At 39.5% G+C, this 11,580-nt stretch overlaps 1 protein-coding gene across 2 annotated transcripts in view; it reads left to right on the top strand.

Annotated features, from left to right (window-relative positions):
* The window catches only part of PLEKHA8 (pleckstrin homology domain containing A8), a 29,186-nt gene extending 17,903 nt beyond the window's left edge, over positions 1–11,283 (top strand). For both annotated transcript variants that reach the window (XM_085307528.1, XM_085307527.1), the window contains exons 8-14: positions 182–344; positions 914–999; positions 1,642–1,700; positions 2,730–2,860; positions 3,418–3,488; positions 4,312–4,373; positions 5,240–11,283. In XM_085307528.1, the coding sequence (XP_085163654.1) occupies positions 182–344; positions 914–999; positions 1,642–1,700; positions 2,730–2,860; positions 3,418–3,488; positions 4,312–4,373; positions 5,240–5,437 (770 nt within the window). In that variant the 3' untranslated portion in view covers positions 5,438–11,283. The remainder of the gene's footprint in view (positions 1–181; positions 345–913; positions 1,000–1,641; positions 1,701–2,729; positions 2,861–3,417; positions 3,489–4,311; positions 4,374–5,239) is intronic.
* The last annotated feature ends 297 nt before the right edge of the window (positions 11,284–11,580 follow it).

The following is an 11,580-nucleotide window of genomic DNA, read 5'->3' as shown; positions in this document are numbered from 1 at the left end:
TGTTTAGATACTGTCTAAGCAGCCAACAGCAGAGGAAAGGTAGCGAGTGTCATGGTGCTGGCAGAGAAAGCTTTTGAACTTGCGTGTTCCAAATGTGTCTTTCTTCATATAGATGCACAGAACAGTAGTAACATGAGTATATGAGTGTGCTTTTTTTTTTTCTGTTTTCTATAAATGTAAGGTATTAAAGAAGATGGAGAGAGTGAACTGCAAGCTATAGAAGGCTTTGGTGCCCACAAGTTGCTGCAGTCAGAAACGGATTCTATATGTGAATTGACTTTATCATGCGAGGAAGACAGAAATGGAAAAGATTTTCCTACTTTCTTCAGTGTCATGAGCAATAGGTAGTACATGTTGCAGATTTAAATTACAAGGATATTCAGACTTCATGTTAAACCATTAATTGATCCAAAATTAAGTCTGTTCTGTCTGCAAAGCTGTATCTACTGGGATTATTTAATAGGACTATTTAGAGCACAGTAATGGAAGAAAATACACTTTGTGAAATCAGTTGTGCGGAGTGGTTAGAGAGCACTCACTAAACTCAACTTTGAATGATTCCCAGTACTCCTCCAATTTGGGGATTTAGCCAATTGTTTCTCTACAAATGTAACTGCAGACAATAAGTGAAGTTCCGAAATCATGACTGTTAGTGAGTTTGAGCTATTCTAAAATATCTCTATATTGGGGGTTGTTTTTTGTGGTTTGTGATGACAGTCCTTGACTGCATACCACAAATAAATTTTCTGTAGTTGTTTAATGTACTGAAATAAAAGCCATATTGGTGGCTCCATGTCTATAAATTTTTACCTCCATTCAAATAAATTGAGCATGGAATGCAATTTTGTCTTTAGGAGTTGTGTAAAGAGGTTCTTACAGTAAAAAAATCTTTCCTGCTTGTCCTGGATCCCAGGTTTAGCGACATCGAACTCCGTGAGGAGGAGGGCATACCAACAGAGGAGTTTCTGGAGTCATGTTATGCAATTGTGCCCGTTCTGGGTAAGCAGCTCCTTTTCACAGTTTGCGTRTGTCCAATTCCTTTTGGCTGCCGCCAGCTTGGAGAAATCGTGGAATAGTTAGTTTGGAGAATTCATTTCTTCACTGAAGTGGTATAGTGTAAAAATAGTTCGTTAGCCAAATCAATATGACTGGTACCAGAAGGTGTTTCTTATTCAAGCCTTTTATAGATAATTCAGTCTCATTTAGCTGGGACCCTTGTATAAGCTCTCTGGAAATCTGTGAGTACATCTGGAACAGTAATTTCCTCTCCTCAAGAGAACAGTGTAGAATGCCTTGTGTATAGTACAGTTGATAATAGCATCAGCTATACTGTCTATTGGGGCTATTTGATTTTTCCAAAGACTTTAATCTTCAGGTAGTGCARTCCCCCGTCTGCTTGGCCTCTGAATCTGACAGTGGATGTCGTGGGTCCCTTTAAAGCCTCCCCAAATTAGTATATTTTAACACTTGCACCAGATGGAGGGTCTTGGTTCTATAACTGAAGAAAGACTTAAATTTATGTTGTTCTAGTATTCTCCTACTATTCAGAAAGATTGGTAAGAGTAAATGAAATAGGTTGTTACTAACACACAAAAAGTGGGAAAAGGCATGATTTTAAAATGTGGCCTTCTTTCTTTCCAGACAAGCTGGGACCAACTGTTTTTGCTCCTGTTAAAATGGACTTTGTAGGTAACATCAAGGTAATAGCTAATTTTTAACACTGACCTTAAACAGAACTCCATTTAGCCAGCATGAGTCYGAACAGATGATCATAACATTTTTGGAACATCTAGCTTAGATACCAGAACTCAAAAATTTTTGTTGCAGGAATCAATACTGGAAGGCCTTTTTAATATTTGTTAATGTTGTTCGCTGTCAGATCAGAATGCTGAGATGTGCCTAATTCTGCTCTTAGAGCACATGCAGTGTTTAATAAATCCAACTTCTTTCCACAGTGAAATTTTTAAAATGAAATTTGTTTGACTGCCAAGTAAGAAGTCTGTTATAGCTAATGAATATGACTTTGATTCTGATCTGACAGGATTATAAGCCATGATGGAATGATATCAGTATTGACTTTAAACTGGAGAACAAACRAGAAAAAAGTGCCCTTTCTCAACCAAGTCAGAGCAAATAAGTTCACTAACAGCCAGCTCCTCAGGGGCTGTAGATTGGAGTAGATCCTGTAGCTGAGGTTCCCATTCTGAAATTTTTTCCAGCTCGAAATCCGCAAAAGCTTGAAGCGCTACTTGTGCAATTAGGAGTTGTATATAACAAACTTTGGAATAAATTAAGAAATGTAAACATGCTGATGACTGCTAAGTGTAATTGAGAGTGTGCAGTTTAGCTGTTGTCGAAAGATGGTCTTGCTTGTATTTGGAGCTCTGGGATGATGGCTCTTCACTCTGTGCAGAATGAGTTAACACTTTTCTACCTGTATGTAGGATAACACATGAACTACCTAAAGCACATTGTCAGATGTAAATGGCAGATTCTGCATAAACTGTGGACTAAGCCACTTTCTTATGATTGTCTTACATGGTGGTAATGTAGCAGGTACATGGTAGGCACGAAGTCTTCGGGTTTGGGGTTTGTTTGGTGGCTCTGTGCTCTCTAACACTGCATGTTCAGTCTAGCCAAGGAAGAATCCTGGTAAATAGCTGGTTTGTATGGTACAGGGCATTGTTTGATCTTAAAARCGTAAAGCCTTTCCTCTTATTTTTCTCCAGAAAATAAACCAGAAATTTATAACCAACAAAGAAGAGTTTGATACCCTTCAGAAGATAGTGCTCCATGAAGTGAACGCAGGCGTAGCACAAGTTAGAAACTCTGCTACAGAGGCTCTCTTGTGGCTGAAAAGGTAACAACCTCCTATTTATTTAGGCTGTAAACAGTTAAGGTGTAGTGAAGGTTCTTTCACCAGTGCAGGCTTGTGTTTATAGAGCAAATTAGTCACTTTCCTAAGTTCCATCAGTCTAAAGGACTAGGATCAGATTTGCTGTAGTCTGTAGTTTTGTCACTGTTGCTTTGCCAAAAGGCCTGAGAAAGCCATCACAGACAACCTTTCCCTCCCCATCRCCCACAGAAGTGATGAACAGATCACACTAAGTGACTGTTCCTACTGGACCAGTGCATCAGGCAGAAGGTTTCAGGTTGCAGCACTATTCTCTTATCAAAGCCTTTTTCCTTAGCTACCTCCTCCAGCCTCTCTCCTAGCCTGTGTTTCTATATACAGATGAAGAATATCTATTTAATTCCAAGTTCTATAAGCAGTGGGAGTTCAGCTGGGTTGGTTGGCTGTGAAATRTCCCTCTAAGATACTGAAATTATGAAGCACCCAAAATTGCATTGCAAACTGAGGGGTTTATTTGGTTATAAACGTGGTTTCTTTTTTACTTTGTGGGCTCATCGTGACAGAGGCTTAAAGTTCTTGAAAGGATTTTTAACTGAAGTGAAGAATGGAGAAAAGAATATCCAAACAGCTCTGAGTAAGTTCCAGCTTTATTCTTCATATGTCTCTGAATTTACATACTTGGCCATTTTCTTCTTCTTCTTTTTTTTTTTTTTTTTTTTTTTTTTTTTTTTTTTTTTTTTTTTTTTTTTTTTTTTTTTTTTTTGAAAATCATGGTCTTCAGGCAGATTACTGGTCAATCTTAGTTTAATGCCAGGCAAAGATTCATCTAATTGCCATGCTTTTGAAGAAAAGGCTATGCAGGTGGCATAACTTATTGGGACTGTCTGAGAATATAACAAGGGCTATGTTCAGGAGCACTTGCAAGAGACTTATTGAGGATTATTTTATTAAGGGTCTGATACTTTCTTTTCTAAGGGGTTAAAACTTTGCCCTCCTGTGTGAAGAGACCTTGTTTAATGTCTGATCTGACTGTCTGGATTGAGACTGGCTAACTGTCAACTTGCAGCATAGTTTCACCCTCTGTAATATTTTTCCAGAGTTGCACTGAACTGAGCTAGAGTGTGGAAGAAATCAGCCATGAGGAAAAGCTAGTTGAATACAAATTACATTTTCCTCCTGTCTGTTCAAACAAGTTATTAGCTATGGATGACTTCTTTGAGATTTGACAGCAGAGCTGAGACCCCCAACCCGGAAATCCTAATTCTGTCATCTCCTTTTCTCCTTCCTTTCAGTCATATAAATGACGCTCAAAAAGAGCCATTATTTGTGTCCAAAACCAAGAATATATGCTTAACTAGTAGTTTCTAAGTTCTGATTTTCTGTTGTGATGCAAACTTAAAACTACCRTACGTATATCCCTCTCTTTTGTTTTTTTCTTTTTCTCTCCTTCCTTTAAGACAATGCTTATGGGAAGACGTTACGGCAACACCATGGATGGGTTGTACGCGGGGTCTTTGCGGTAAGTAATTCTCTTGGATACTAGGGATCTTGTTAATGTGATGCTATGTTGTATTTATTTAATAAGCTCTATTAAAATTGTAACCTTTGAAATGAAGAGATTGCTTTTGTCAGACCTTATCTTGAGGGTGAAGATTGTGGCTACTGTTATGTTTAGTATTGGACTTCAAGGGTGGAATCTGTTTTTTCTGGAGCCAAAACATGAGTTGCTTTTTGTGCATAGTTTCCATTATTTCTTTTGCAAAAGTGTTGCAAATCTTTTGTAAGAACTTAAAATACTGTCATATTCAAAGAGAACTATTAAGTGAAGATGTGGAGTTTTTGGGTTGCTCTTTTGAAGATGACTTCCTCTTTGGATGACAGCATTCAAGAAAAGCTAGAGTGACCTAGAGTATATTGGCTAGAGGAAATAGTTTATTTTTTGTCCAAGCTGGCAGCTCCCCCTTGTGTCTGTCCCTGGAAGTTATCCCTGAAACTGTAGGAAAAGTCTTGGCCAAGTGACTGTGACAGACTCTGACTGGGAGAAGCAGGAATGTTAGGGAGAGTTTTCTAAAGAGGGTTTGAGCATGAGACTAGGTTGGAAGCTCTCAGARCAAATTTTACTTTATTTGGGTTTTGCATTTAATACTTTTTTAATGTTTGTGAGTCTTAAACTGGGCATCTACGTAGAGATAATAAATACTGTGGCCTCCTTATCAGTTAAATCTTAACTTACGCAYGCACACGCACATGCAAATAAATTGAAGCATTAACATTTATGTAATCAAAGTGCAAAGAGGGCCATCTAGAAGTTTTTTCATGGCTCTGTCTGGATTTCTTTTCCTGTTCTCTTTTTTACAAATCTGAAGACTTTGTCTCCTCTCTCAGTTAGCTTTAAGGGCGGCTCCAACATATGAAGACTTTGTGGCAGCACTGTCTATAGAGGAGTGTGATGCTCAAGAAGAAACATTTTATAAAGGGATGCAGAGGGACCTCAACATCTACTTACCAGCCATGGAAAAGCAGCTAAATATCTTGGACACTCTCTATGAAGTACATGGTTTGGAGTCAGATGAGGTGGTATGACAGCAAGACACCGTCTTAAAACTTCAGGGACTGTGTCTGTTAACAAAGTGTTTTGTTTTTGAACATTTCTGTTCATTGTATCCCTTCTATTGGGAAGGGTATGAGTACTTTTTGGGGAAGGGTATGTATGAATGTTTGTGTGTATGGTTTTTTATGCTTGTTTAAATGCAAAGGTACTGTTTCTCTTAGGGTCATAGCTGTGTCCCTGATGAATGCTTTTGACTGAATAGTTCTGCCTCTCTACTGCCTTGTTCCTTCTTTTCTCTTCCCTTCATAATAGTAGCGGAGCAGAACTTGGCCTTTGCTCCCACGCTTCACACAGGAACCGTGCATGCAGCAGCACAGTCCACGCTAGCCGACACTGCTGGCCTTGGCTGTGCCGTGCCACGTGCCAGCTTGTGCGGTGACGCTCGTCTCCCTACCACTGTGTATTAGCTGTGTAGGAGGACAGAAGTAATGAGAGTTACTGTCACCCTGGTAGCAGAAGAGAAGCGGCAGTTAAATGCCAGCTTATTTTTTTGACTTATTTTGGGTGGAAGTGCTTTTGCTGTTCAGTGCACCKCCCTAAACTTTAGAGATCTTTACCTCAAGCGCATGTGGCTGGTGCTCTGAGCTTCCCAGGAGCCAGCCTTTGAAAGTGGATACCACACTGCGTTCCCTGCACAGCTGCCAGTGTGCCATGTCCTTTCTTTCGGCTCCTGCCACTGGGACAATCCTACGCAAAACTTCCCCTGCGGGGATCCTGTAGCAATGCTCCTACTGACGTAGCTCATGCCACAGCGTGGGGGAGACTGCTGTGCCCTCTGTTACTTGTGGCAGAGGATGGAGAGATGCCCTCAGGGCTGTGGAAGGAAGGCTGTGAGCGATGGATGCTGTTTCCTCAGCACTGGTGCTGCTGGTGCAGCCCAGCTCATTTCAGTGGTGCTGCATGCGTCTGCAGCAGCTGACAGTCTGCTCTGTTGTTGATCGTGTCTGTAGTCAGGGTAATGGTTTCAAAGGTTTCTAAGTCTCAATTGCACTCAGCACGCCATGGTGCGGTAGAAAATCATGTCCATCATTCTGGGTTTTGGGAGGGTTGGGGATGAATGGGTTGGTTTTGAGGTTAGGGCTTTTAAAATCAATTGCACATGAAGACATATTTGCCTTTTAAATTGAATACAGCTAGCAGTTTATAAGGCAGTTTTTTCTTTAAATCCTTCCTAAGCTGACATTATGGGCAGAGGCTTCATGAAAATGGGTATGAAACGAGTAATGCTTGGGGAAAGATATAATGTGTCACTCAGTCATTATGCATTTGGCAAATTACAAGCCTTTAAATCCAAAACTGTGTAATAAGACTACTCCTCCTTTCTCCCCCCCCCGCCACCCTTTTGCTAATATAGATGCACAAAGCAATCCAAAGGCCTGTGTCACTACAGAAAGATTCACTTATACCTTGAACTGGCAGTAARTAATTAAGACCTAATACTAGCCTTCAGCACAAGTTGGGAATTTTGCCCTTTATCATGTCACTGGCTGAAAGGACTCTGTTTTTAAAAGCAGCAGTTCTAAGGATTGAGTTTGTCATGTACAGGAGAGAAGCCTGCTAGTTAGGTACTTGGAAGGGAGCAAATCTTCATCGATATAAGAGAATAGTTTGTGTTGCCTTCTGCAAAGAAATACTGGCTTTTGCAAGACAAAAACCCCTGTGGATCCAAAGTAAAATGAATGTGCTACAGGACTGCTTTCCTGCTGATGCAGTGTCAGAAGCCTCTCTGCATGCTTAATACTTGGTCCTTTCTATAGAGTCTACCATTGCTAGCTTTAAAAAGAGGATTATAGAAGAGAAGACCAAACATCACACTTGGTGAATAAAGCAAAATACCAGAACTGTAATTAGCTGTAATTGAATAGTGTGACTCTTTTTCCCTCTCCATCTCCCAACATCTCCTCTTAGACCTGCTGGYTACCTATAGTTCCTACATGCTCCAGCAGTAATCAGAAGGACACAGGATTTGTTTGTTTAAAATCAGTATGTTAATATAGTGGTATTTGTGTCTAAAGGTAAAATTAGAAGTTTTGGCCAAACACTATTAAATTATTTCACCAGTTCCAGTGCTAAAAATGAAGTAGAGAGCCTTTGGGATCTGTCTGTCTGCTTCTCTTGAGCATGAATGCYGAGAAACTGCACTTATATTAGAACAACCAACTCTCAGTGTGGTTTCCTTGGGGTTTTCAGCTAATATGTGGTAAACTAGAATAGTTCTTAGCTGGATGCTCTGAGGAAATAATAGAGACCACATTTCCACATAAGTATCAGTTGTGGTAGGAGGAGGACAGAGAAGGATCCCTCTTCTGTAGAAACTAATTGTGAGAGCATGATGAATATCAACATCTCTTTTACTCTAAGCTTTGGCAGTAGCAGGAAGTATCCAGCACTTATGGACTTGGAGGGTGTGAGTTTGTTTTGCGTGGGTGTGGGTTTTGTGTGTGTKTTGTTTTTTCTTTTTTTACTAGCAAGAGAACCACTAGTTTGATAGTAGTGTGTCAAACCAAAGCTTGATGCAAAAAGTAAAGAAGCTTTATTTCTTAAATAAGAAACTTAACAGCTTCATTAGGCTGTTAGCTTCAGAATTTACTAACTCCTGCTACTCCTCTCGCTTGCAACAAGTAGAGAGCACTATGCGATGTTCTGCGTATTCTGTTAGCAATGGGGCATCCCACTGAGAGCAGCCTTTCTGGTCTTACTCCTCCTGCATAAAATCAGTCTTCCTGAATTTTGGAGTTGGTGCTTAAGAACTTTCTTATGAGACAGTGACTTCAGGAGGCCCCTGTGTGCTTTTCAAATAGGGACTTGCAAAGATGGAACTGGGCAAGGTYTCAGTTTTGATAGCTCTTTGCTTTCACAACTTATATTCCATTATGCACTGCTCTTGCAATGAGCACGTTTTTAGTATTTATGAATGCTCTTTTTCCAGTCAAATTACCACCAAGAAAGAAACCTATATAGCATATTGCAGAGCTGAACTCTGTATTACACCACTGGTAAAGATACAGAAGAGCAGATTGCCAAACAAACAAATACTCTGCTAGAMAATTCATTAGTTTTTCTTTGTGGTGTCAGTTTGGCAAACAGAACTGTCTTTGATTTTAATCATTACAGAGATCAAAGCAACTAACTCCTGACCCTTAAATTCAGAATTAGAGAGGAGGTATAATTGTGGTGTGTGTGTGTGGCACTTTTTTCCTCTTTCTTTTTTTTTTTTTTTTTTTCTTGACCGATAGTTAAGAACTGACCTGCATACTGGTAGGCATCCATATGGCTCTCAGATAATAGCACCCTTGCTCAGTGTACTTTGAACAAACTGCTTTGATTCTTAAACTGCACCCATCTGAAGTTTTGCACCCCTTTCTTTTAGAAATGCTTTCAGCTGTTTTCTTCAGTGTCTAACAGTTGCATATTCTCAGGGATTTTACTTAGCTGTGGCAAAATAAGAATAATCACAGCCTTACASAGGGGAGTAAGGCTGCTTTTTGTGAAATTAATATAGCTGAGTGTAGAGCTCTGGTACAGCATGCGACACTGGCAAGTCCATGCAGTGTGCATCCTTGTTGAGATGTGGTAAATCCCAAAGCAATCTGATAGAAGTACTACCTAGTACTGAATAATGGCTGTCAGCATATTGTAATAAGGATCATAGACATATCTTCATAATACAGTGCCGTTGGCATTAGAGCAGAGCTCCTCAATGACTTTGGTAGAGTGCTGTGTAGCAGTGGGAGGCTGTTATTTATTTTATTTATTTTAGTTTTTTTTTTTTTTAAAAAAATCTATGCTCTGGAGCCCCCTCTGCTATTTTTAAGACACCATACTCAGATGCATAGTGAAGTTTTGTGACATTACATTTGTAACATAATGAGTCATTGAAATATCCTGTATTGATACTATTATAATATTGATCTCCCTTTAATAAATGCACTTAAGGGTCATGTACTTTCACTTACAAGATTTTGTAAAGCATCATCAAGGTTTAGCTATGGTAATTTGCTTTAAATATCTTTCATAGTTTGAAAGTTGTCACTTGCTTGGCTGGACATATAAAAAGTTTGCCCCAAATGTGTTCCAGCTGTGTTGTACCTTGCTTGACCAAGGGATGTGGACCATTATAGAGAAGTATTGCTTATGTCCATATGCTGGATCCCACCGCCCTTTCTCCCCTGCCCCCCCTATTTTCAATTCATTTTCTGCAAAAAGCTTTAGAGAACCCTAAAATGCCTTTTAGCCACTAGAGGAGAGCATCAGCATGTTCCTGTCAGACTGTCTTTCCTTTTTCCCTGATGTGTTCAACCTGTTTGCTGCTGGAGCTGCTGCTGTCAAGTCGAAGTCKTCTTAAGAGCCCTAAAGCAGAGGTTCACAAGTAATAAAAAATGTAAACTTGGAAAAGCAGACTTGAGTTCTGTGGCAGGCAACCAAACATACAGCCAGATGGACAACATGCTGCTTTCCTTTAAAGTTGCTCTCTGGTTTGGCATATTTTGCCAAGAAAACTATTTTACTTTTAAGTTTTCATTTCACCAATAAAATTTAATTTTGGATACTTAAGAGTTGGCAGTTCTGCTTACTAGTGAAAGCACAGTAATGGGCTTATTTCTCTTCTCTTGCCTGTAGAATACTGAGAGAGAGARAAAAAAAAAAAAAAAAAACACAGGAGAAATCCTGTGTTTGTGCATTTTTGCCACCCTCTTGTGGCTCCTTAGTGAACAAGCATTGCAAGCTTTGCCCTCCTACATGCTCCAGGTAATACAAAATTGCCCTTGCACAGAGGGGCAGCAAAGCACGCTTACTGGCTCCGAGCAAGCACATAGAGTAGCTGGTCTTGCCCACAGTTCACACAAGCCTTTAAGCACTGCCATGATAATAAACCATATCCCTCCACTAACCATTTATTTAGTTTTTCCTTTGTTCAGGAAAGCACACGGGCTTCAGCAGATGTCTTGGCCCATATCTCAGTTCCAGCTAAGAAYGCACACGTGTGCAATCCTACAGTGAAAAGTAAAGCACATACTTGGGTGCTTCCCTGAATCAGGCCCTGAAGTGACTGTGCCCTTTGATGCATGCACACCTGCACATGTTTCACTTGAACACACACTCACCTATCTCACTAGTGTGCAAAATGTGGCCCTCAACTAGCATTTTTTTGTATCCCTTTCTTGCTATCATATCCCCATTGGGAATACACCAGATGTGCTGAAGTTGTTATATATGAAACTTTTTCATTTCCATATCCTGATTTCTGTACTAAGCACTAGTACTAAACTTGCTTACTTTATTTTGYATTGCAGTGTTCAGGAGTCCAAAAATTATTCTTTGATACCCTTACTTAAAACAGTCTTGGAAGTTTGAGATGTATGTCTACTTAGAATGAAGCTTAGCAAGTAAATTGCATTYCAGAATATACTGGCTAAACAACCAGAGTAGCTTGCTTTTGTTGTTTCCCCTTTTTCCATTTTTTAAGCTAATTTGGGGCATTTGTTTTATTAATGTTAAGCTGGGCTTATAGTGAGCCTTACTTGGATCAACACATTTGAGACAAGGAGAAGGTATATTGGCCTCCACCTTAAATTTACTTTGTTCTGAGCCTTGTTCATGTCCCCCAAATCACCTCTTGTATTTGTAAGCATTGCGCAAACTTCATTATTGTAAGCAGTTCAGATTCGAAATATTTTGGAGTTTCCAGTTTGCATCATCTCTCATTCTACTGCATCTGTCTTTTTTTCTTTTTCATTTTTTTTTCTTTTTTGGAGTATTCTTGAGATCTTTRTCAGACTTTTATATTATTTCACTATAATAAACTTATTTTAAATAAGCATGTTTTAAAATCTCACTTCTTCCTTGCATGAATTTTGTTTCTTTTACTAAATAGAGGGCTTAAAGCTCTCTTTTAAGACTGATGGCTGTTCCAAGTACTGTGTGAACAGTCGGAAACGGTATGTTTCTGGTTAATGGAAACCTCGTGTATGTATCTTTGTACGAAGAATGTTTGAACATGTGGAGTCTGTTTTGATTTTGAGAATAAAAGCTGCGTCTGACACACAGTTGTGGGTCCTTGGCCAATCCAAGTACATGAAGGCTATAGTTACAAAAGCCAATCTGGGAATGAGAG

This window comes from Rhea americana, unplaced genomic scaffold (genome assembly GCF_003343005.1).
Source record: "Rhea americana isolate MKP2758 unplaced genomic scaffold, rheAme1 scaffold_26, whole genome shotgun sequence".
In the NCBI taxonomy this organism is placed as follows: domain Eukaryota; kingdom Metazoa; phylum Chordata; class Aves; order Rheiformes; family Rheidae; genus Rhea; species Rhea americana.
This window is presented reverse-complemented; position numbering and strand designations above follow the sequence as displayed.